The 25,950-nt window shown below is 51.9% G+C and overlaps 1 protein-coding gene across 13 annotated transcripts in view; it reads right to left on the bottom strand.

Moving 5' to 3' along the window:
* The window catches only part of SYT6 (synaptotagmin 6), a 59,038-nt gene extending 33,438 nt beyond the window's left edge, over positions 1–25,600 (bottom strand). For 2 of the 13 annotated variants that reach the window (XR_011536684.1, XM_070607610.1), the window contains exons 1-3: positions 25,271–25,534; positions 14,023–14,371; positions 12,017–12,575 (exon numbers count right to left, since the gene is read on the bottom strand). Coding sequence is in view for 7 of the 13 variants with exons in the window: in XM_070607610.1 (XP_070463711.1) it covers positions 12,017–12,575; positions 14,023–14,371; positions 25,271–25,433 (1,071 nt within the window). In the remaining 6 variants the exon portion in view is untranslated. Of the gene's footprint in view, positions 1–12,016; positions 12,576–14,022; positions 14,372–24,437; positions 24,681–25,270 lie in introns of those variants that run through there. The other 11 variants (XR_011536688.1, XM_070607616.1, XM_070607613.1 and 8 more) reach the window with 9 other exon arrangements.
* Positions 25,601–25,950: the final 350 nt, after the last annotated feature.

Raw genomic sequence — 25,950 nt, 5'->3', positions numbered from 1 at the left:
GGGGGAGTGGGGTGGGAGGAGGCTGACTGCTGGAGAGGGAACACTTCTCTACATTGTTGCCAACACTGAAACACCATAAAAATATGCTAGCAATTGGACAAGGTTGACCTAAACTCTACAGCTCGCCTTGTCTCCTCCCTCCTCCAGGGTATAAACATTGATGCGCAGTGGGAGGCTTTAAGGTTGGGGGTGAGTTGGTTTAGGGTCCAAGGCACTTTGATAAACGGTCTCTCTTTCCTCTTTGGCTTTCTTGCTGATGTTGCTTATAGGTTTGCCTATTTCTAGTCTCAGGAGAGACTGTAAGTCTCTTGCACGGAAGAGACCAACTGTTGACAGAGAGAATGCCATCTTTGCTCTGCTCCCTCTGACACTGCATGCACGGGCTCCTGGTCTTTCCTTGGCCCTCCTTCCTGCAGGATAGAGAGCTCACAGGCACAGAATGATGACAGTGAGTGGGCAATGGCCTAGGAAGGGAAGGGGGAATAGTGAATTAAAAAAAAAACAGGGTAAGAGAATTCCCTATAAAAACCTAAAGACAAGGAAGGCAGTGGGCAGAGCATAGGACTGAGTTTCATGAGCCCTGGGTTCTGGGTCTAGATTTGTCTGGACTCACTGAGCCACCCCAGACAAGTTGTATGACTTCTCTGGTCTTAACTTGCTCACCTGTGGCAGGAGGACATTGGGCCAGATCATCTCCAGGGCCCTTTCCTGCTCTGACCTTCCCCAGGTCCATGAGCATATGCAGTCATGACACAATAGTCCACAGGAAATTAGAACACCCTCAGGGGCCGCCCCAATTCTCCCAAGTTGGTTGCTATTCTGGTCATAGTCCCATGCTGTGACCCCAGTCTCTTTGGATTATGGCTGATCTAGGGGACCCACTGCAGTCCCTTCCTCCTGAATGAATCCTGGAGTTCGAGCATCCTTGACAGTGTCTAGAGGGGATGTTTGGCTGTTGTTTTCCTTGTGACCAAATAATCTCTCTCCAGGAGAAAATGTCACTGTGGGTTATCAGGTGATAGAAGCAACAAGACAAGCACATACGCTCTGCGCAGCAAGGTGGGGGGAAGTGCATAAAGGCACCAGTGTTAGAGGAATAGATTTTTGTTGATGCATGAGCTTGTTGCTTAATGATTTCCCATTCATTCTCATGTAAGGGAAAGATTAGATATTTATACCATTGAGATGCACAGCTTACCAATGAGGTGCACGTGGGGCCGGGGCAGGGCAGGGTTGGCTGGCCCAGCCAGCTCGGAGTTGTAGCAGCTGCAAGTGGAGAAGGGAGGCCGAGCAGGGCTGCAGTCTGGTTGCCAGTGGGAGCTGGGTTCTGCAGGAAGCTGGCCAGAGTGGGCAGTGGGGCTGTCTGGATGCTAGGAATTTATCAAGGGTGAGATTAGAACTGTCTCCACTGTTCTAAGCCTCTGGCAGCCTCTTAAGGCCATTTCCTCTGAGTCTGCAGGGAAGGACCTATTGTGAAAGGCTGAGTTTAGAAACAACTTAAACAAGAATACCCAAGGCCAGTCAAACGGCTATTGAGCAGCTCTGCTTACAGGCAGGTCAGAGCCCTGTCTGGACCAATTTTCTTTGTTTTCCAGCACCACATGGGAAACCTTTAACTCGTGTACCCAAGAACTGCTACTGGTCCCAGTCGACCTCAGTGAGAGGGCGGGGAAGTGCCAGTGCACATCCATCACCCTGCTGGAGGGAGGACACGTAGACCAGGAGCTCTCAGCTTGGTGCAGGGCCTGGTGGCTCTCTGGAAGTGTGAGCCCTGTCTCCTGAAAGGACATGCCACCTGTGGGATGGAGCGCAGAGCCCACACCCCGCCTCTCCCCCTTTCTTGATGGCTATTCAGCACTCCTTTTCTATAGGACCTTTGGCCTCCTGGACAGTTCCAGAAAAGCCGTCCTATTGGCTTCAGAACCTGGGACCCGACAGGGTGAGCCACATTCTCAGGCCCTGAGCTTCGAGCATGGAGGGACTCCTTGGTATACCCCCTCCCAGTTTCCTCCCAGTCCTTATAGGATATAAGCTCTGAGGGTAGAGCTGCTGTTCTTGTTACCTGGAGCAGGAAAAGCTGCTCCTGGCTTTGATGTTCCCATCTGACCAAGACATCCTTCCAGAGAGGCTACTGGGCCCCTCCTCTCCTCCCTCTTCAGGAAAGAGAGCAAAAGAAAGATCCCACCCAGCTGCCCTCTGCATTGGCAGGGGCTGGAGGAATAAACTGGGTGGGGGCTTGGTCTGGATATTTCCCCCCGTTGGCCTGAGGGCACGGGTGCAGGGGGAGAGCTCAGCAATCCAGCGGATAATGAGGATAATGAGGCCAGGCCCGAGGGGGTGCAGGGGTAAATGAACGTTAGCGAAGACAAGCAGGCAGTGAGGCAGCTCCCGCTGAGCAGCAAGTAAACAAGGGAGCCTTGCAGCCCCGCAGCAGCTCAGGCGGCTTCGGGGTCAGGCGGGGTCAGGCAGCCGCTGAGGGCACAGCCAGGGCTCACTGGGGCAGCTCGCAGAGCAGGCAGGGCTGGCCGGTTTCATACATTATTCACAGCAGCCCTGGCTGAGGGCTTGGGGATCAGTCTTCTTGACTTTGGGCAGCAGCCCAGGCCCAGCCTTGCTCCCTTCACACCTCCTGGGGCTTCCATGTGACCCTGATCTGCCTGCAGGCCTCTTTTGGAAAGCTCTCCCTCTCTGCTTCTATGCTGGCTTGATCCTACCTGCTAAAGTTCAGACACCAGGGAATTTAAGGCAGAATTCTAGAGACACTGAGCCTTGCTGCAGATTCCTGACGGAATGTGTTGTCTTGGTCTGAGTTGCTCTGTGTGGCTGGGGCTGCTCACCCACTCCCCCATCCCCACCCACTCTTTCTCCCAAGGGATGGCCCATCCATGGAACCCGCCTGCCGGCACACTGCAAAACCAGCCTTCCTAGGCCTTGAAATGACTACCCACTCAAGAAAGGTTCCCTAAAATGATACAGTCTGTATCCCAATCTTCCACAAATGATCTCTTTCCCAGTCGGGCTCCACCAAAACAGCTCTTGTTAAGGCCAATGCTGAACAAAATGGTCAAGTCTCAGTCTGCATCGTATGTGACCAATCACAGCATCTGATACAGTTGATCTTTCCCTCTCTCGTCCTGGAAGCACTGTCTTTGTTTCCACTGCACTTTCCTGGTTTTCCGCCTGTTTCACTGGCTGCTGGTTGTCAGTCTCCTTTGCTGCTTTTTCCACATAGTCCCCACGTCTAAGCGTTAGAGTGTCCCAAGGCTCAGGCTTGGGTCCTTCCTCTTGTCTTCTCCAAACTTAGGATCTGAACTAGTCTCATGGCTTTTTTTTTTCCTGCTTTTTCTCCCCAAATTCCCCCAGTACATAGTTGTATATCTTAGTTGTGGGTCCTTCTGGTTGTGGCATGTGGGACACGGCCTCACATTGCCTGACGAGCGGTGCCATGTCCACGCTCAGGATCTGAACTAGTGAAACCCTGGGCTGCCAAAGAGGAGCGCACGAACTTAACCACTCAGCCACGGGGCCAGCCCCTCTCACGGCTTTTAGTACTATTTATACGTTGACATCTCCTAAATGTATTTCTTTAGCCAAGGCCTCTCTCCTGGACTCTAGACTCTACATCCAAGTTCCTACCCAGCATCTCCACTTGGATGTCCCAGAGGCATCTCCAGTATACCAGGTCTGAATCCGAGCTCCTGATCTTCCTCCCCAGATGGGTTCTTCCTCCAGGATTCCCCAACTCAGTGAATGGCAATTCCCTCCTGAGTTCTCAGGCTGAAAACCTTGATTCTTCTCTTTCTCTATACCCTAGACCCTATACCCAATCTGTCAGCAAATACTACTAGGTCTACTTTCAAAATATTTCCAGAGTCAAGCCACATCTTACATCTCCACCACCATCCTTGTCCGAGGCACTGTTGTCTCTTTTTATGGCAATAGCCTCCCAACTGATTCGCCTGCCTTTGCCCTGATTGCATAGTCTATTCCCAACCTGTCAGCTACAGCAATCCTTTAAACTTTTGACGGTAGAACCCATTAACCTTTCCTGCCCCTTTACCTCTCTCACTTCATCTCTTACTGTCTCCCTCCCAGCTCCATTTCTGCTTCAGACACACTGGCCCCCTTACTGTTCTTTGAATAAGCCAGGCATCCTCCCACTTCAGGAAGTCTGCATTTACCTTTCTCTCTGCCTGAGCCTTTCTTCTTCCAGATATCTGCCTAGCTCTCTCCCTCTCATCTGTTGGGTCTATCAAATCGCTCCCTCTGGGGGACATCTCCCCTGACCACCCTGTTTTATCCTGCAATCCTCTCTTCAAGCCATCCTCCCTAGCCCAAAACTCCCCACCACGCTCCCCTGCTTTAGTTTCTCCATACCACTAACCACTCTCAGACACACTATTTATCTCACTTATTCATTCGTCTCCCCCTACTAGAGTGGAAGCCCCACAAGAGCAGGACTTCCTTTAGTCCTGCATCCCCAGTGCCAGGACTGTGCTTGGTACCTCACAGATGCTCAGACAGATCACTGCTGAATGCACAGTTCCCGAACTCTCCCTCCTTTAACTTCCTCGGCTCTCTTCTCTCTTGGCTCTCCTCCTGCTTGGTATGCTTGGCTGGCCCCTTGACCTCCTTCTTCTTGACTGTGGGTGTTTCCCAAAGCTCAGTTTTTATTCCCAAATTCTCCTTCCATCAGCAGCATCCCCCATCCCACTCACTCACTCTCCCAGCTTCTATTATCACCTCTGTCTGCCCCTTTTTCCTTTTAATGTAACTTAAATAATTACATTCCTTTGATTACGTTTTACTGGCTCTGAAACCTCCATTCAACTCTAAGCTCCTTGAAAGCAAGGACTATGTTCGTCCCTTCAATATCCAGTTGTTCTTGAACCCAAATAAGTTCTTTGAGGAGTAATCGAAGACGTTGCGTGGGTGAAGATTCATCCTGCTTCCCCCTTCTCCTGCCCGCCTCCCAGTCAGGATAGAACAACCGGGAGCCTGAGATCCAAGGGGGGCACTTAGGAGGCGTTGCATCAAGCTGTTGGTCAACGAGCCTTTTGAAGGCTTCATCCCGGGTTGATTTAATGAGTCACAGTGGAGCAATTTAGCCAGTTCTTTGGCTCTACTTGAAAAGGCCTTTTGAAGCTCATTAGACTTGAGTATGTAGGTGTGAGAAGAGGAGGCAACTTAACTTTTTTCTGGCAAGGAAGGCAATTTTGCATTTTGGGAGGCCAGCCTTCCCTCAACACGCTGGGCTGGTGAGGACCTGCGTGTCCCCCAGGACAGCAGAGCTGCCTCCCTGCCTTCCTGCCTCGCCCCCTCCCACCCCCCATAAGACTGTGAGGCTTTGAGGACAGGCCTGGAGTTGAATCATTGTATTCCCAAGGCGAGCCTGGTGCCTGGCACATAGTAATTACACCTCAAGTAGCTATTGCACAGAGAAAAGAAACCCAATCTTATGTGAGAGAAGTTCTTTCTAGATCTTTCCCCCAATCCAAAGAAAATAGAGAAACACTCTCCCCTACCTCCGCCCCTCGCCCCTCGCCCCCCTCTAAGCACTCTCTACCTTCACTACCATCAAAACCTGGCCTAAAACTTTCCTTTCCTAGAAACTTTCTCAGATCAATCTCATCTGACTCTGACTCCTTTTCTCCATCGCTCCTCAGCACTTCTCCACATGGCTTGTTGTAAGCATCCTGAACCAGTCTGCCCCCAGTGTATGCCCTGTGTGAGGGGGTCAGGGGGTTTGGGGGACACCGAACATACTCTCCAGTTCCCACTAGCCTGGCACTCTGAGGGGGAGGGCTTGCTCTTTGCCATCCTTTCCACAGCCCAGCTCAAGGTTCTGTATCCAACAAGCGCTCAGTGGCACAACTGACCAGACGTAGTTGCACTCAATGAATGTTTGTTGAATGAAAAAGGACTGAATGTCAAACTCAATGCCCACAGGAAGAATACTGGGGAAATGGTAAAGGAATCCAAGTGTCAGCACAAAAGCTGACCCTTGAAATGAGAGGAATGAGAGAAGCTAACCCGGCCACAAAGGAAAAACAAAACCAAACCAAACACTCTTCTGGATCCCCTGGTGAGCTGCACGCTTTCAGGGTCCGTCTTCTGTCCCAAGGAGCAATGTGATCACACTCCCTCTAGCCGTGCAAGGACCATGGGCTCTGTTGAAGACCTGGATTTGAATCTTGGCTCTCAACCACCTTCTCTGTGGGTGACACTGGGTGAGTCACTTAACCTGGAACCTTCATTTCTTTATTTACATATAGGGGACGATAATCAGGCTTGTGGTGCTGGCATGTGATCAAGTTAGCTGTGCTCTTCAAGTTAGCTGTGCTCTTGGTTCCTGGTAGGAGTTCAAGTAATAACCCACATATCCCAGTAAGTGGGGGATCTGAAGGGAGCTAGACAGGCGAGGAGGGAGCTGAGACCCTGTGTGGGACTGTGCCTTGGGGGAAAAGAAGGAAGACAGCTTGTTGTGGGAACTTCCCCGTGGCAGGAACCCCCTAGAGGGCATTTCTCAGGGGCTTGAAGAGAGAACTGATTCAGAGTGACCTTTGAGGGAGCAAGGTATATCTGGAAATTCTGCCTGTCAAGCTGGGGTTTCGGCCTCTCCTGTGCAGACCACACTCCCTGGAACTGGGTGGCTCTGCTCTGTAACGAAGAGAGCCAAGCACTCCTCTATAGGAAAAGCCGAGAATCCCAGAACCGCAGAACTTTGAAGCTGGTTTAATACTGAGGAAACCACAGCCCAGAGAAGGCAATCACTTTTCCAGGTCACACAGAGGACACATGGCATAGCTATGACAAGAAATAAAATAGGAATAATAATAACCAACAACCTGTCAGAATGGATGGTCAGGACCAAAGTAGGGGGTCAGGCCCAGGAGTGGTACAAATAGCGACCCACTGGCTGAGCTAGAAGGAAAGACACACGGGAATGGGGCTCAGGAGGCTGCTCTGTGGCAGTGCTGTCCTAGGCATCTGGAGTATTTTATTTAATTTACTACACGTAACGCCACTATGAGCTATATACTGTTGTTATCCCTATTTTACTGAGGCATGATTTACATAACGTCCTCAAGGTCTCAAAGCTAGAAAGTGCGGAAGCTGGGGTGTAACACAGGTGTGTTTGGCACCAAAGCCTGAGCTTTTTCTGTACAGCTCTGCTCATCCCCAGGCTGGAGACCCTTCCACCTCACAGGCCTCTCTCCCTCCCTGCAGACTCTGAGGCTGGGCTCCCTGGACCTACACTGAGCACCCCTTCACCCCCAAACACACGCACGCATGCATGCTCTCGCACGCTCACTCTGACCTGGCGGGGACCTGGTAAGGCAGGGCGATGGCTGAGTCCATTAACGCCACCAAGCACAACACATATTTATGGCCCCAATTACAGCCTTCACCTCCCGCCGCCATGAAGGTGCAGGAATAGCGACAGGAATAGTTGTGTGCGCTGGGGTCTCAGGCCTCTGCGGCAATAACTAGAAGATTACAGAGATGTTGGCAAACCCTGGTGACGGCGGCTCTATGATAATGATAAATCTACAGCTTTATGCAGAAATAATGAGGCTGAGGGCAGCCAAGGGGGAAGGGAGGAGCAGGGTGATCCCTGCCAATCGAAGTCCTGGGTAGAGAGAAAATGGCGAGCTGCTGGGAACGCCCAGGAGACCAACAGGGACCCTCGTCAAGCCAGGCAGGGGTGGGGCAGCAGGAGCACCAGGGGCAGCCCTGCCCAGGGCTGGAGTGGATTTGATCAACTGCCTCCATTCCTTCCCACGCCTGACCTTCTTGATTCGGTGAACAGCAGAAGCCTCCGACCGACGCCTTCGCACGGCCGGCTATGGCCGGCTTGCCTGCTCCGCGCCCTCCAGGCCAGGGGGGAGTATATAGCTCCCTCGCCACCTAGGCTTCCCTCCAGAACAGCCTGGGGGTGGCGAGGTGAGTGTCCCTTGCAGCTTAAGATTTGCAATTAACAAAGAGCTAGACGCCCCCCACCACCATCCTGTACACCTCCCCTTCACTAGCCTTGAAGCTCCATGTTCAGTGGTTGTGAGAAAACAACACACATGCCCCAGGCTTTGCTAGCGTAAACCAACTTGAGTGCTGGGGCAGGGCCAAAACAAGGGACACCCCTGGTTCCACCTGCAAGGCTGAATCTGATTCCTCGATACAAGCGCGGGAACCACAAGGGGAGCAGCCTCCTGTGGCCCCATTCTCATGGTGTCTCTCCTTCTATCCAGCCTGTATGCCACCGACCCTCTACTTCAGTCCAGACTACCTGATCTGACTGGTTAATTTCTTTGCCACTCCAGACACAAACCACCTATCTGAACCATACCTCTGAAGTACCTCTGAAGCACAGGCTGGGTCTCTCTCCACCAAGCCTGGCTCTATCTACTTTCAAAGGACTACTTGACCTTCTCCTCCAGGAAGCCTTCCTAGGTTAACTGCACCCAACTTCCATGACTTCTTTAACAGTCATTTCCTTGTGCACCAACGTACAGTTTTAATGAAATTAACTAAGCCATTGGTCATTCACCAAGAATGTACTGAGTTCTTATGTTTGCACAATGCGATATGCTTAGCCCTGAAGGAAAATACAAGAGAAAGTCAAACATGGACCACAAGCCATTTCTGAACCACTGGGAGAACTTTACAAGACAGAATATGATTCAGGATGTAACTAATGGACACAGAGAACAAATCAGGAGGAGTGATTGCTGTGAGAGTGGAAGGACTTCGGGGAAGCTTTGAAAGGCGGAATGATTTGGGCCAGGCCAAGAGGTGGGGGAAAGGCCGCCTGACCCAGGGAAGCTTGAGAGCCAAGGCAAGAGGCAGGAATGTGGGGCATGTTCAGGGACCCGCCTGCCGGGCAGAGGAGCGAGCTTGAGGCCAAAATGCAGCTTTAGGAAGGGAATCCTGCCTGCCGGAGAGATGGGGGCCAGCTAGCTGTGTTCCTCTGTACCGCCCCTGCCACGCTGGCTGCAGAATTTCATATACGCCAAGTGCTCACCCATTCCCGGTGACCATGACTTGGGCCTCTCTTGCCCCAAATAATTACAATTTTAGAGTCAGCACCAAAAAACAGGTGAAAGCACCAGCCTTATTTCCCTTTCCCTTCCTTTGCCTGATTCTTGGAGCGCCAGGATGAGGAGCCTGCTTCTGAGACCCAGCCCACTGGAGAGGCTGCGGATGGGAGGGCCCCAGGGGCCTCCCCTGGGGAGAACATGCAGCTCAGACAGACTGCAAACAAGACAGGACGTGTGAACACGGTCACTGCTCTTCAGCTTCAGACATTCCTGGGCCCAGACTCCCTCGGCTCGTGGCTAGAATGCTCCCGCTTCCTCTTTGCCTATCAATCCTACCAGTCCTTCCCTGCCTTGCTTAATTCCTCCACATCCAGGAAAACTTCTCTGGCTGTCCTAACTCTCAGGTCTTGCAACCTCATACAGGATACAGGATTTGCTACTTAGCATTGCTGGCTACTGCACAGACACTTCTTGTCTCTGTAATTGGATTATGAATTTCTGTGGGTTGAAGAGCCGGTCTTCTGTCCCAACCCCCCACACCTCCCAGTGCCTGGCACAGTGCTCTGCTTAGGAGGAGATAGAGGAGGACTACAATGTACTGACTGAGGATGATGAGGATTGCGGCAATGTGCGCAGCACCTTCTGGATGATCCGCCTTTTTCTGCAGCTGGGCTGGGCAAGGGGGGGTGGGACGAGGGCAGGGACAGCTAGAGCTCTAAAACCTAGGAAGTCAGCATCCAGGTGAGGGGTGTGCCTGGGCAGCGACTGCCTACTCCAGGACTGGGGCTTCCACAATGCCCAGGGCTAAAGTCACAGGAGAGGGAGGGGAGGACCCTGGTGAGGAGAAGGGAGTCTCCTCAGAGGGCTGAGTTGAGCTCTGCTTCCTGCAGCCCCTGGCCCTCATCTCTCCCTCTCTCTGAGCCCCTGGGCCTCAACCCCAGTGTTGGGAGGACCAAGCTGCTTTTCGTTACCTGTGCAGTCACTGTAATGAAGCTGCTGCCTTACGAGACCACAGGGGAAGAGCTGCACCAGATGTAAACTTCAGAGTGATTTATAGAACAGAGCTCCTGGGCTTGGGGCTGGCACACAGCTGCTGTTCCAGCCCGCCCCGTCTGCCCGCCCCGTCTGCCGGCCCTGCTGCTTGTGCTGCTCTTGGGGATGACATTTCAGGAAAGCAAAGCTGGGGGAGGCACTGGGACACTGGAGTGGACTGATCAAAGTCAGAAACAGTGATGAGAATGGGGTGTCCCAGAGACCCTCCCTGGGGCAGAAATGGAGCCCACCGAGCCTCCTCTCTTTGAGCAAATCAAGTTTCTTACCCTTTTCCCACCAGAGTGGGGCTGATTTTCCCAGCCTCTCTCCCCACAAAGTCAACACCGAGATATTGAGTCTTGACTGTCCAAAGGGAGGGTCTGCAGACTGAGTGGGGTCACCCCTGCCCCAGAGAAATGGTGCAAGCATTTCCAGGGAGACACACAACCAGTGAGCACGCAAGACACCCGATGCAAGGCTGTTGGTGTGTGGTGGAAACGGCCCTGCTGGGCTCTCAGCTGCCCGCGTCGGCTTACAGCGAGGCACACCACCTATAGCTGCGGGACGCAGGTACGCAGCTTCCTCAACACCCACCCACTAGACTGGAGAATAGCGTCTACACTGGACTGAAGGGCTCTGGATAGGCCCTCTCAATTCTCTGTGCCAAACCTGTCTTCCCCCTTAAAAGCCAATCTGAGCCTCAGCCCCTTGAACCTTCCCTGGTTAATTGCAGCTGATTCTGAAAAGCCAGCCACCTCTTTTCCCAGATCTCCTTTCAGGCCTGCCTCCCCCATCTCCCAGACTGGCCTGGGCAGGCAATGCGTAAGAGAAGAGGCTCTGCTCTGTGGTTCTCACTAGTGTTGGTCATTAAGTACTTCTACTTCTCCTTCTGGGTATGTGCTAGGATTGCTTTGTCCTGTCCCCTTGATATTAGGAGTTTCCATGTGTCTTGCTTTGGCTAATGAAATGTGAGTGGAAGTGACATGTGTCACTTCTGTGTGGAAGCTTTAAGAAACAGTGCATGGGGGCCGGCCCAGTGGCACAGTGGTTAAGTGTGCACGTTTCGCTTCTCGGTGGCCCAGGGTTCACTGGTTTGGATCCCAGGTGCGGACATGGCACTGCTTGGCACTGCTTGGCACACCATGCTGTGGCAGGCATCCCACATGTAAAGTAGAGGAAGATGAGCACGGATGTTAGCTCAGAGCCAGTCTTCCTCAGCAAAAAGAGGAGGATTGGCAGCAGATGTTAGCTCAGGGCTAATCTTCCTCAAAAAATAAAAAAGAAACAGTGCATGATTTGCCACATCTCCTTCCTCCTGAGTGGGTAACTGTGAGAGCCCATGTTGAAATGGAGCCTCTGTTGGCTTGGATCCCTGGATAACAAGGTAGAGGAGAACCCTAGCCAGGCTGCAAAGCACGTGTAACATGAACAAGAACTAAACCTTGGCTGCTTTAAGCTACCAAATCCTAGCATTGCCTATTGCTGCATCATAACCTGGTTCATCCTGATTAATACAGTCTGTTCTTGATGGTCTTTTCCAGGCTTCTAGTACACATCAACGTCCTTGACAGATACTGCTGTGTGATTCAGTCTAGGGACCTGCCCATCCTTACCCATGATCAAAGAGATGTATAAGACTTAGGTGGTAGACCTAAGGCCTAGCAGATAGAGAGAACCACCTCAGAACATGTGATCAGAAGCAACAAGCAAAAATTCCCTTCCCTTCCCACCCACGTGGGGGCTCTGCTGCCCCCACCTCAACCTGGGGCAGAGTGCAAGGACTTCCCCAGGGTGGGCTGGGCCATTGTTTCTAGTTTCCAGAGTCCCTCTTCACATCCTGAAGGGCAAAGGCCCACTTATCTCTAGGGGTCAGGGTGATGGGGACACATCCCACTCAACCCAGAACTAGAAATCCTCAAGAAGCCCAGGTGCAGGGCTGTACTCACACTTGTGGCGTACTGGATATCCTTCCAGATGGAGGTTTCCCGGGACAAGTCAGAGGCCTCAAAGAGGTTGTCCAGGATGACCTCTCCAATCATGTCATGGCGGGAGAAACGGTCAAAGTCAAAAACACTGAGATGCAGCTTGCGGTCAGCCAGCTCCTCATAGGGCACAGGGAAGTGGAAATTCTCGTCAAATGTTGGGTTCAGGGTCTTGCGGTGCACCCGGGTCTGCAGCTTGCATTTGCGGTCAGGCAGGAGGTAGATCTTGACGTAAGGGTCAGAGCTGCCGCAAAAGTCCTTGGCAGGGAGGTCAAAGGCCTTCAGGATGCGCACGATCAGGGTCTCACTCTCGTAGTCATAGCGCAGGCTGAAGTTGATCTTCCCACAGCTCTTGGCTGCCTCGGATTTGGCCTCATCCGCATCCACCGACTTCTGCTTATAGAGCTCCGGCTTGATGCGGCCGATGCTGGTGGGCTGCTCTGCCGCCGGGGGCAGCTCATTACCATAGTCCACGCTGGAGACGTGCATCTGCCTTGGCAGGTGGCGCTTGAAGGACGTGTGCCTGGCAGAGGGCAGGAGGGGGCCAGAGAGTGTGGTCAGGGCTCAGGGAGGGGATGCAAGCAGACACAACCCCGCCACCCTGGTTCATCCTACCCCTACCCCTTTCTCCTCCCACTTGTCCACCACCTGTCCCTCTGCACGCAGTTTGTGCACAGGTTGTTGTGCGCATTACACGTCTTAACAAAGGTAAAGTCATTGGAATGGGGCCTGGTGTATAGCTCAAAGCATGGTAGCCATTGCCATCATCATCTTCTTCCGTGCTTTTCTGTTATCTGCTTTCTAGGTTTCTTTCCCAGTAGACGTGATTCTGGTTCCCCTACTAAACCACGAGCTCCTTTGGGAGAGGGGCCATCCATTCCTACCCTTGATGTGGCATTCCCTTCATCATCGCCACCACCATAGTCAACATTTATTGGGCTTTGGAGCCAGATTGCAGAGGTTAATTTTGGCTCTGCCACTTTCTAGCTATGTGACTTTGGGCAAATTATTTAACCTCTCTGTGCCCTAAAATGAAAACAATAAAAGTAGCAACTGCATAGGATTGCTGAGGGTGAAGTGAATTGATGCATATAAAGTGCTTAGAACAGGGCCAGGTGTGTAAGAAGCGTATCATTAGCTCTCATCATCACACGGATTCTTTCGTTGCAATCTTATGAGCATCATTAGCCCTGTTTTACACTTCGGGAAAGTGAAGCTAAGGAAAGGTGAGCAACTTGCCTGTGGCCATACAATAAACTCCGTACATACCCCAGCACTTTCATTCCTGGCCTCCAATCTGAAGACCAGGCCTCTTTCCCTTCAGCCGGTCCCCTGGGAGCCTGGGGAGACATTGCAGGGACCCAAGAATCCACAGGCTCCCTAAGGTTTGGATAAGACAATGCCTCATACCTGCATGCACCACTTCTTTCAAAAGTGTTTCCGAATTTAGAGCAGGTTTTTGTCATTAAGTGGCAGTAGCTGTTTTTGTTGTCATTTTGTTTTTTCAGTTAAAGAATGCCATGAATGCAATTCCTGTCATGCAGGTAGCTCTGCCAAGGTTACAAAGGAATTCTCATTCTCAAAATGTTAGGCATCTCCTGCCTTATCTCCCAGGCACCACAGACTCTACCCGCAAGGCTTTACTGACATATCCCTAGATACTCCATGAGATTTTATGCTTTGGGCCTTTGCATATTTTCTTCCCTCTGCCAGAAGTCTTTCCTTCCCTCCAAACACCCAACACACACATCTCAGGGCACACCACGTGCCTCATGTCTTTCCTGAAGTCTTTCCTGGTGCCCGTCTCCTAGCTGATCCCCCACCATGGAACATATCATCTGATATATTCTCCAAAGCACATGTGCTATTACTCCTGCTCTCTGATCCTCACAGGCTGGAATCTCACTAACATATCAAATACAGGAACGTGGACGTGGCCAAGTTAGGGAAAGGAGGAGTCCACCCCTCACCTGGTGGATGATGCTGGCTCTGTGGTCTGTCGCTGCAGCCTCGTGTGACGCATGATGTGCTCCTTGACTGACATCTGCACCTCAGCAGGGATATCTGGGGACGTGTGGCTGATTTTCACAGCCGCCTCTAGGAAGCCCAGAGTGTTGGGGTCCTTCAGCTTGTCTGCCATGTTGCTTCTGGAGCTGGGGCTCTGGAGGGCCTCCAGGGGGAGGTTAGCAGAAGAGGGACTAGAGGCCTCCTTGTTTCTCCAGGGCATCCAGCACAGCTTCCAAAAGAGAAAGAAAAAAACTGCCACCAGGGCCACGCCACACACAATAACTACCACTGCGAGGAGGCTGACAGAGCTGCCTGCCCTCGGCGTGAGCCAGGCAGGGAGGGACAGAGACAGACAGAGGCGGGGAGAAGCAGGTAAGGGTGTTGGAAGAGGGGCCACACAGAAGGGACGAAGACGGAAGAAGAGAAAAGAATGGTCATGAGAACGCTGCCCAGGCAGAGGAGAGATGGTTTCAGGGGTGACGCTCCGTAGTCCACTTTGTGAAATATTGGCAGCCTCCCGTTCACCTCAGTCTGATTTCTCCAGCTTTACCCCCGCACCCCCTCTGCCAGCTTGGGGAGCACCTGGGCTGCCTCCCCTACTGCCTATTGGCATGTGCACGGGGAAGGGAAAGTAATTTAAATAGCAGCCTAAGCAAATGTGCAAATTTGTGAAGCATTCACATTTGGATGCTGTTTGAATTTCTATTAGAGCTGTTACTATGGCCAGACTTCTCGCAGAGTCATTTTTGTGTACAGCTCTCTTCCTCAACAGGCTGGGAGGCCTTGGGGAACAGAGGCCGGGCCAACTCATTGTCCTCCCTTACCCAACCCTGCCGCACCCAAAGCAGGAGCCCGATAAGTAGTTACTGAGTTGACTTGAAGTGAATGAGATGGAGCACATTCTCCCTGCAGACAGGGATTAGGTCTAATGCTTCTTCTGTCCTCCCAGAACTCTGCACATAGCAGGCTCAGTAAATACTGTGTTAAGTTGGAATCCAATCCACACAGTTTATCTCAAAGCTAAATACAATGGATTCCTATAGCTGTCTTTTTCCATTCCTGTGGCTATTTGACAGCTTTGCTGTAAAACTGGTATTTGTGAATGTGGTTGGTTCAGAGGTGGCCTCTCACTGTGCCGCCCCAGCCCACTGTGCCCCTGTAGGATGCCCATTATCCCAGGAGAGCTGTAAGGAATGCCTCCCTTTGGGGGAGATTATTAAGCAGACCTCCCATCCCACCTTTAGGAAGAAAGCTTTGAGCCCAAGGCCTCTTCCTTTTCTGAGTAGTCAGAAGGCTCTGAATGAATGGTACTCTTGGCAGGGTTTGCACAAAGTTTCATTTGTGGACAAGCCAGCAGGGGAGTCTTATTTGGCTTACACAATGATTGAAAAATTGAGGAATTCCATCATCATCATCATCACCACACTAGATTTCTGGTTCTCTGGAAAAGGCCCGTGGACTCGGTAACTGCACCTGTGCCCCTGCACAGTGGGAAGTGGCCACTCCCTTTGGAGGGGTGTGTCCTCACCAGCTCCACTCCCTGTTACCTGCCTGCCCCTGCAGGACTGTGAGTTTCCAGCCTCTATATTATTCTGTCCCAGTGCCTTAAGAATCTTAGAATTTAAGGTGAGAAATGACCCTACAAGCACCGAGGATAAGCTGTGATTTTGCAGATGGGAGCAGTAGTCCAGAGAAGAGACTTGCCTGGGATCACAGGTCGGTCAGAAGCAGAGCGTGGACCAGGGTCCAGATGCTCACTGCCAGTGGGGCTCTTCCCACTACCCCAGCCTGTTTGTCCCTGACTAAGCTGTAAGCTACTGTAACTCTGTGTTTTTTATATTTGTCTGACTCAGGGCCTAGCATAGAAACTGGCACATGAGAATGAAGGAGTGAATGAATGAATGGCACATAAAAGAGCTGTAATTATCCTTCAATCAACATTTACTGAGCACTTGCCATGTGCCAGGTTCTAAGCTAGGCTTAGAGTAGAGATGCCAGGTCCCTCCTGGGGGGATCCAGAGCACTCTCAGCCCCCAGGCCCCAGGGAACGCTGTCCCCTATCCAGAGGGATCTGAGGAGGAGGTGAGAACATCAGCCGCCCTCTCTCGGGAGCTAGCAGTGCCTTCTGACTCCCTGGCTGTAGGGTACTGGCCTTGATCGCTATCACCTCCATTAATAAGGAATAACAGCAGAGAATCCTCAAGTCCTTAGCCACCTACTCCAACCCCCAGCCCCACACAGAGACAGTGGAGTCTTTCCCAGCCAAAGCAGCTGGAGCTAGTCCTTCACCCAGAGTCCACCAGGGACCAGGAAGGCTGATTCTAAGTTAACTTCTAGCCTAAAGGTCTCCAGTGGGTGTGCATGCACCCCAGGGGCACAAGAGAAAAAATATCAGATTGTTTCAATACTAATTTATTATCTTAAAAATAAGAAATCAAAACGTTAATATACAGGTTGATAGTACTAGAAATGATAGCATTTTATTATTGGATTTAATCAAGTTATGGAACATTATCATGTCCAAGGTACAAAGTGCTTTTTATGTATTCACTCATTTAATACTCTCCAATGAAACAGGATGATTATTATCCTCATTTTGCAGATGAGGAAACTGAGGCACAGAGGGTTACATGGACTGCCCAGGGTCACACAGCTAGTAAGTGATGGGACCGGGATACAACCCTGGCAGTTCAGCTCTGCAATGCCCCCTCTGCAGACATGTGTATAATGTGGGAATAAATAAATGTATATTGGAGGTACGAAATCAAAATCATTTTTGCTGTTATGAGTTCACAATCTAAGCGGTTTGGTTTAGGCCTTATCCCCCTGGGTTTCACTGTGAGAGCCACCACAGATAGACGTATCCTTATTCTAAGTATCTGGCCATCTCCAGACCCTTCACATCTGTTCTCTGTTACAGCTGTTCTGGATGCATTCTCTGTAATATGAGTCACCTTAAAACAAAAGGTATTTCTAGGGCTTTGCTTTCCTTTGATCATACCTTTTACTTGCTCTGGTAATAATTAGAATTTTAACGAGAAAGGGGGAGCACTGGGGGGAATCCAGAGAGCATAGAGTGCATTTAAATGTTCAGCCTGACAAAAAACTGACTTCATAAATGAAAAGAGAGGTGGGGGAAAGGGGTGGGCCGAGGGAATCAATTTTTACTCGGTGTGGTAGCTATTTTGAATGCTTCTCCACGTGACCCCCGGCTGTTGCTCCCTGGGAGCTGTGATTAGGGAAGGAGAGGTATGGATTATCAAGAATCAGCACCCAGTGCTCAATACTGGTTATGTAAGACCAGGAGGCCCTTCCTCGGTCTGGAGAATCTTCTTCCGGGACATCTCCAGGCAGGCAACGCAGGGAGAATTGGGTCTTGGGCGCCGACTGTGTTCCCACCCACAGAGGATCCGAGGCAGTGAACAAGCCTGGTAAGAGCAGATTAGGCCAGGGCAGGGGTGATTGTACAGGATTTAGCCCCTTTAAAATCACTATATGTGGCCTTGAACTCAGCCAGCCCGCATAGTCTGGTTAAAAGTGCATTGAGGCTGGGAAGTTAGGCTCCTATATGGCCTCAAGGCTGTGCAAAGGCCCAGATAGCCTAAGATATGTGCCTTCCCACCCTGAGCCTGCTGGGACCAACCCACCAGGACATGTTGCCCTCTAGAAATCATAGGTACCCAAGTTGCATTCAAAGCCTTTTTCCACTCATGTCTTGTTTGAACCTTGTGAGGCAAATGGAATTTTGATGGGCAACTCTGCCACCTTTCAAGTCCTGATCCAGAGCTCTTCACATTTATACCATGCACTAGCTCCATGACGAGAAAGAGGTGACGCTTCAGTGAGGGAGAAAGCCCCTACCACAACGCTGAGAAAGAGAAAGTACTTCCTCAGTATTTGCGTTCTGCCTCCCTCTCTTCTTCCTTCTTTACTTTCCCTTCAGCCTGGAGAGAAAGAAACGTTGCCCTGGAGTCAGACTGGGCTCATTCAATGTCCGTCTCCACTGGCTTTAAACTGTGTGACTTTGGTCAACTATTTAATCTCTCTCAGCCTCAGTTTCCTCATCCATAAAATGAGTATAATAACAGTATCTACCTCATAGGGTCATTGTGAGGTTTAAACAAGATCAAAAGTGTATCAAAAGTACTGAGGACGGTGCCTAGAAGGTAGTAAGCAATATAATAAATATTGGCTATTTTTATTAGAATTGCCCAGTCTGGTTCTGAACACTCCCTAGTTTTGAAATTTGTTTGGTTGGCAGAACACCTATAGGCCATGAATACTAACAGAGATAGCTTTAACTTTATCATTACAAACCAGGAACAATCTTACTAGCAGAAATAATATAAGTATTTCATTTATAGCTAGGTCTCTCCCTCAGGACATAATATGTACTATATTAAAGTTCTCACATCTCCAAGTTTTTCTGTCAATACTCATTTACTTGCTACTTGTCCATTTGTTTTGTTGTTACTATCACCAGCTGGTGAACAAGTGTGAGCTCCAAAGGAGTAAGAAGAGGGGCTGGCCCCATGGCTGAGTGGTTAAGTTCACGCACTGTGCTCCGGCGGCCCAGGGCTTCGCCAGTTCAAATCCTGGGCGTGGACATGGCACTGCTCACAGGGCCAGGCTGAGGCAGCGTCCCACATGCCTCAACTAGAAGGACCTACAGCTAAAGATATACAACTGCATACTGGGGGGCTTTGGGGAGAAAAAAGAAAAATAATAAAAAAATTAAAATTAAAAAGAATCTTTAAAAAAAGGAGTAAGAAGAAAATCATGGAAGAAAAATCAACAATTGAGAACATGCTATGCTTTTGCCAAGTTTTCTTAAAAATTGGGGGAAAGAAGTCTATGACTCAATATTAGCTGTGAAATATCTTCATTCAGATGTCAGAATTCAGTATTCCATGGACACCTGGTTTGGGAAACCATATTGGCCATTACCCAGCAAGCTCTGGGAAAGCAAAGAGCTATGGAACTAGACTTTGGAAACACACCCAGTGACCTGGCATCATGCAGGGGCACAGGGCTTCTAGCCCTGGCTGGGAAAGTGGACTTCACCAGGTACTGAGACACCAGGCGGACATCTCAGGTGAGCAACTGCACCAGAATGACCACAGAACACGTGTCCGCATTTCTAATTGTGTGACCTTGAGCGAGTTACTTAACTTCTCCCCACCTTGGTTTCTTCTTTTATCTAATGGGGATTCTAATTTATGCCTACTTCACAGAATCGTTATGAATATTAAATAAACTAAGACTTTGAGCATCGTGCCTGGTGTGCGGTGAATGCTCCCCACATGTAAGCCGCTGTTATTCTTCATGTTTTGCTTTTTTGGTGGAGATAATAGTTTACTGCATACAGAGTAGACCCAAAGCCAGGTCCTCTGAGGCACGGAAGCGAGACGCCAGACCAGGGGGCAAAGCATCATAGAGACCTCAGGCCCTTCTTCTCTCCTGGGAAGTTAAGAGCTTCCTGAAGGCCATCAGGGCAGGACCTGCTTGTCACCCTAAGTGAGACTGTCAGCAGAGGTGATGGCTCATGGCCTCCCTCTCTCCCTGGAAAATGCTGGGTTGTTAATTAGTAACCCAGGGCTTTCTTATCTCCCCCACTGACATTTCTTTCTCCAAAGACAGAGCCCTGGTGTCCCCTCCCCTTCTCTCCACCCAGAGGGTTAGGATTCATCAGCAGTTCTTATCGCTTGCTATTGTTGCCATTTTTCTAATGGGCTTCCAAGTCAGGAAAATCCATTTTCTAACAGTAACAGGCATTCTCGCTAACAGAGTGTAATTGAAAAGATAAAGTGGGGAGAGGAAGTGACAAGAAAGGACCATTTCCCCCGCTACCCCCAAAGCTGGAGAAGGTAGGCTTTAGGGCCTGGGGTTGCTGGTGGACCCTCAGAAATGGTAAGGGCAGGAGCTGCCTTGGCCGAAGCCCTTTGGACACAGACAAGTACAACCCAGAGGCCAGACAGCAGGAAATGCAGAAGCCGAAGAGACAGGAAGGAACAGTGCCCAGCCTGCGAAGGGAAAAGACTCTGGGCAGAGCAATTAATACTAATACTAGTAATATTACTTGTTATTTATTTCTACATGGTCAGCACTGTGCCCCTTACATTATCTCATTTAATCTTTACAGCCTCCGTAAGAAATCAGTACTCACTTCTCAAAGATACATTAACTAAGGTTAGAAGTATTAACTAAGTAACCCGTTTGAGGGTACATCGCATCGAGCCCAAGAGCTGGGTTTTGAACCTGAGACTTTCTGATGCTCAAGTCCAGGCTCTTGAGCCAGGCCTCTGAGGGGACTCGAGCCTGAGCAGAAGAACTGGCTGGGCAGAGAAGCTGGGGAGGAATTTCTTCGTTATAATCAGGAGCGGGTGGGGGCATCCTCTACTCTTTGGCCTGACCCTCTGAACCTGGGAAGAACTCTGGAGACCAGGATTATGACCAACCTCCTCATGCCCCGTCTCTTTCTTCTTCCTTGGAAGGTGCAGACACTGCAGATTACCCACTAGCCACCAGGTAAATAACCAATGGCCCTGACAACATCTCCTTCAGAGATGTGGCTAAGAAATACCTGAGTGTGTGTGTGTGTGTTGGGGCAACAGGGGCTATTCTGTTCTGAGGTTCACAGACATGGCCCACTAATAAAAAGCTCTGCTGTGGCTTGTAAATTTATTAGGAGAACCTGGTATAATTAATATTAGGGTGGGGGGAAGGGGAGCAGAGAGTCTTTGCTTCCTTTCCTTCTTTCAGAGATCCAGGCCGAACTACCGATGGGGATAATTAGCGCAGTCCAAACAGAGAAGGAATTAATGCTCCTGAAAAAGCTGTGATGAGGAGAGACAATGCTGGGCTAATTAGGGCCGCACCAAGCTTTATGACTGGGCTCCTGCTTCCACCATCATTAGGGGATTCAGAGATAAATTGGAGACTAATGTGGAGTGTTATAGCTAACAGAGCATTGACATTAATTTAGCAATTATTAGTATTATTATTTTGCCAGATGGTAACTGTACCTTTCTGCCTGATTGGTCAGGGCATGTGGCCCCTCTGAATGTGGAGATCAAGGCTGGGCTGATGGGGGGAGGGACAGACAGAACAGAAAGATTCTTTTCCCTCTACACCCTCTTCCTGTTTGTACCTGCAATTAGTGAGAGGAGAGGTGTGCCTGGGTCCACACGGAGCAAGAAAAACAGATCAGCAATAGAGAGAAGGGCGAGATGAGGTGGCGTCATATACCCGGAGCCTCCAGAGCTGAATGCTCAGCTCACCTCTACTTTCAAAGGCCCCTCTGATTTCAGTTCCTAAGTGTTGCCCCGTCCTATAGTCCCTAGAGACCTCTTTTCCTAAGCAGGACCAGCAGGGCTGCCACCCAGCTCCGTCAGGACATTTTTTACCCTGCTTTCCGCCACTCCAGACAGCCCTACACAGACCCTAAAGAAACCTGGCTTGATCCGGATGCCTATGTCTTAGTCCTAGTTATTTGCAGCCAAACGTTATACCCCCAACTCTGTGGACAGTGTGTGGACTAAGTAGCATTAGAACAGTTAGAAGAGAACACATCTTTTGTACACAGCTTGGAGGGATGGAGCATTCTGGATCTACCATCCCCACTCTTGAAGTTCCCACAATCAGAGGGAGAAGGAACTTCTAGAACTGTAAATCCAAGGGCTCTACAACTCCTAGATACTGAACCCTGATTCTAGAATCCTAAAGCTCTAGACACACCCCAGAGTCAGAATATCATCACCATCGGTTCTAAAGGATCGTGCCCTCAAAGAAGGCAAAGTCTACAGAACTCCTTCCCTCCAGCAAGGAGTGAGGGAGTAACTGATTATTCAATTATAGAAACAGGATTTTTGTGTTTTGATGAAATGCTGTGCATTTAATTGACCATTACAAGCCAGAAAAATCTCTCTGCTGCAAAAGGCCAACTTCAAAGCCAGGGGACTGCATCACAGAACATCTTCAGAGTCATTAGAGAAGTGAGCAACTATCACACACATCTCATGGCCATCTGGAAGCCAGAGAATAACCATTCCTGGCGGCCAGCCTGGGAGGGGCAAGGCAGCTCAGGTCTCCCATCAGTTTTCTGCATTGTCTGGAACACCTCTGAACCTCTGCTTACTACCTCAAATCCAGAACCCATGCTACCCACACCCAACACTCTGCAGCTTGGCTTATGGAAAAAGTTCATTCACCTCCACAAGGCAAATGACACAAAGAAAGGTAGAGATCTGCCTGTCAGCATCCTCTTGCAGGGGTGGGGGGAGTGTATTAAGGAGGAAAACAGACCTTTCCCTTTAGAGTTTTTAAAGAAAAGGGGGAACTTGCTTTTAGCTGGGACAGTTTGTGTAGAGGTGTTTCTAAGTCAGTGTCTGATGGACTGAGATTTCCTGTGCAATTCCTAGCACAGACCCCAGCATATCAGAGGATCCCAGTAAATGATAGTAGAGTCTGAATCTCAATTGTTGAATCTCAGGGTATTACGAGAAATCCCATGAGCTGGCAACTTAAAGCAGGAGGAAGGCAGGAGAAAACATACAATGGTAAAGGGAACTGGGCATGCTCTAGCCACTTGCATTTTTCATGAAACTGCAAATGAAAAGATCCAGCATTTCTCTGACTGGAGAATCTGGAGCCAGGCAATGGCTCTGGGATGCAGGGAGTAGGCTGAGAGGCGGCATACCTGGCAGCCTGGTCCTAACTCCACAGCATCTCCCCAGACCCCGTGCTCACCTGAACCCCAAGATCCCGAAGCCACTCTCAACCACTGTCTTTCTTTTGCTATGATCAAGGGTCTCCTTATGCCTCCCCATCCCTTTCAGCCCCCCAGCTTCATGCTCCCCACCGGCCCCTTCCCCCCCGGCTTCCTGAGGCTTGTGACTCAGCAGCCCAAGTTAAAGTTCCCCAGGGCTGACAACTCAAACTCTCTGAAGCAGCCTGCAGGGAAGGCATACTGATTCATCTGGGCCCACAGGCTCTCACTCCTCAGCCTTCTCTCACCCTTGGCCTGGCTGTCCAGGTACCTGTCATTTCAGACTACAGGGTGTCCCTTTGGAGTCAGAACACCAGCGCCTTCCAGTATCAAGATGAGCTATATACATACACTGCCCCCAGTCCCCCCGGCCCTCGGCCCCCCACCCCCAATTATTTCTGCCTTGGACAGACAGAGGGGCAGCCTCTATCCCAGGTGGAACTCGACAGGTGTGTTCTCACCTTGAATTATCCCCTTTAGGGTTTGAAGGCTCAGGACCAACATTAAGGGCCCCACTTGAGATGGACATTGGAGGAGAGGATGGAAAGGAGCTGAGGAGGCAGGCAGGAAGAAACTCCTTGTCTCAGGCAAAATTGTGTGTCTGGTGGATATGGGGAGTTGGGTGGTGTTGCAGGTGATGGCACTAGAGAACCAAAGTCTAACAATACTTGCTGGGCCTAATCTATCCTGAGATTCTTCAAGAGGAAGAAATCAGCCTCTCCAACCTCCCTCACTGTACCACCCTCTTCAAAGTTCTTTATGTTTAACCCCAGTGCCTTCTGCTGCAGTAATCAACCCATTGATTAAACATTGCCAGGGCGAGAGAGAGCCAGCGAGTAGCGTCAGCCCCCTACAACCCACGGAGGGCTGAGGTGGGCTCCATTCCCCCAAGGATGGACACAACCCCCTGGCACACACAAACCTCCCCTTGGCCCGCTACCCTCCTCCTTCTCGTCTACCCCTCAGCGGCCCTGATCCTAACCCAGGACTTACCTATATCTCTGACCTTTAACCTCAACTGAAAACAGAACCTTGGAACCTGCGGCCTCTGGGGAGTTTACCCCACCTGTACCCGCTCCCAGAACCGCTGCGCCAGTCCCCGGCTTCTGGTCCCAGGAGAAGAACGTGGAGACAAAATTCCCGCCTCTCACGGCCCCTTCCTCCCCTCCCGCGGGCTCACCTCCGCGTACCCCTAGGCCCAGGCCCGCTGGAATCAGGGTCGGGGGACAAGGAGGGGTGGAGTCTGTGGAGCCAAAGGAACCCCGGCGCCTGGGTCCCTGCAGGACCTCCCCACCCCCACTACGCGTTCTCCCGAGGCCTCGCACTGCCCCCTGGCCCTCCCCGCCCAGGGAACGCGACCCGGTACTCCCTCCCGCCCAGGACCCTCCAGACGGCGGGATCCGGACAAAGAGCCCGGCTGCAGCGGGAGAGCGGGGCCGCACGGCGCCGGTGCGGCAGGTAAATACCCGGGGCTGGCGGCCCCCACGCTGCCCACCCTCCTCGGCTCCGGCCGCCAGGGCGCGACACGCCATTCCCGCTGTCGCGATTCCCGGGAGACGCCGCCCCTGCGCGCCGGGCCCGGGCCCCGCGGGGCTTGGGCTCCGGACTCACCGGCTCCGGCGAGCTCGACTCGGCTCGGGCTCCCGCCTGGACTCGGCGGCCGCCCGGGGCTGCGTCCGGCGCAGCGTCCGCGCCGCGCGGGCAGGAGGCGCCCGCTTGGCAAAGTCGGCGAGAGGCACCTGCTCAGTCGCGCACTGGCCTGGAGTCTGAGTGAGTCAGAGAGACCGAGGGAGCGACTTATAGGGGCGGGGGTGGCGGGAGGATGCCGTGACACCCTCCCCCACCCCGCCCCCCGCCCCCGCCCCCCAGCCGAGACGCAGAAAGCCACTCGCAGCCGGAGAGACACCCGGACACAAAGACCTCATGTCAGCTGCAGACGCAAGTTTCTCCCTGAGAGACCAGGGGGCTCGGGCCGCGTTCCCCGAGAGAACAGACAAACGGACGAACAGACCAACGGATGAATCCCGAGATCTCGACACCCCCGAGGAGACGAGTTTCTTCCTGAGCCTGGATGTCCCCAGTCTCCTGCTCACTCCACGGCCCCTTCCCCTGGCAGATCGCCTGCAGGGCGAGCGGAGAGACGCGAGGGAAACTAAGGACCCCAGAGGCGCCGCGTCCCGGGAGCCCGGCTGTTCACGGGGTTCCTGCAGAGTCACACGGGAGGGTGCAGGGGGATGCTGTCCCTCCCGGGTCCCCCTCGCGTCTCTCCGCTTGTCTTGCGGGCGATGGGCCAGGGCACTGGCTGAAGCTGGTTCCCAATCCAGAATCCTGAGCCGGAGTTCTCTCTCTAGGCTCTGGGGCTCCCGAGGCCAGGGCTTTGGCGGGGAGGGGAGACAGCCAGGGCGAGAATCCAGAAAGGGAGGGGGCCTCGGGTTTCCCGTTACCTGCGTCGGCAGCGCTCGGACTCCGCTCTAGTGGCTGTAGCTCGAAGCTCCGACAAGTCTCCACGTCCAGCCCGAGAGGGGGCGGCCGGGCCCGGCACAGCGAGGCCAGGACCGCAAGCGCCGCCTGGCACTGAGGCCCCCCGGTCCCCCACACCCCGCTCATGCCCCAGACACCCCGGCCCTCTGAGCAGACGCCAGAACTCGCGCCGCGGCCGGACCCGGAGTGGGGGGGGGGGGGGGCAAGGCGGCCCCAAGAAGACCCTACCGGCAGCGGCCCCTGCGGCTCCGTTCGGCTTTTAATCACTTCCCGGCAGGGTCTCCGCCCCTCACGTGGCATCCCGCGGCAGCTGGCAAGTCTGGCGCCTCACGGCCGCCCCCTCTACAATCAGGGACCGATCTGAGTCCCGGCGGGCTCGAGGCAGGGAGCTCTGTTGTCCCGCATCCTGAAGGGTGCAAGGCCAGTGAAAGAGCCTGGGATCTAGCTGCGCATTCACTCCTGGTGTGAGCTTGGGCCTCTCTGAGCCTCAATTTCCCTCTCTGTAAAAGGGGTATAATGACTACGAGTGCTTCACGGGCTGCCTGGGGATACAAGATAGTGTCTGTGAAAACACTGGGTAAATTGCCACACGCCAAATACGTGGCAACAAAATAAATAAACCCATTAAAGAAAGAAGGATGAC

The sequence above is a fragment of the Equus przewalskii genome, unplaced genomic scaffold, assembly GCF_037783145.1.
Source record: "Equus przewalskii isolate Varuska unplaced genomic scaffold, EquPr2 ChrUn-13, whole genome shotgun sequence".
NCBI classification, from domain to species: Eukaryota; Metazoa; Chordata; class Mammalia; order Perissodactyla; family Equidae; genus Equus; species Equus przewalskii.
Note: the sequence above shows the minus strand (reverse complement) of the source record. Positions and strands in the feature narration are given on the sequence as shown.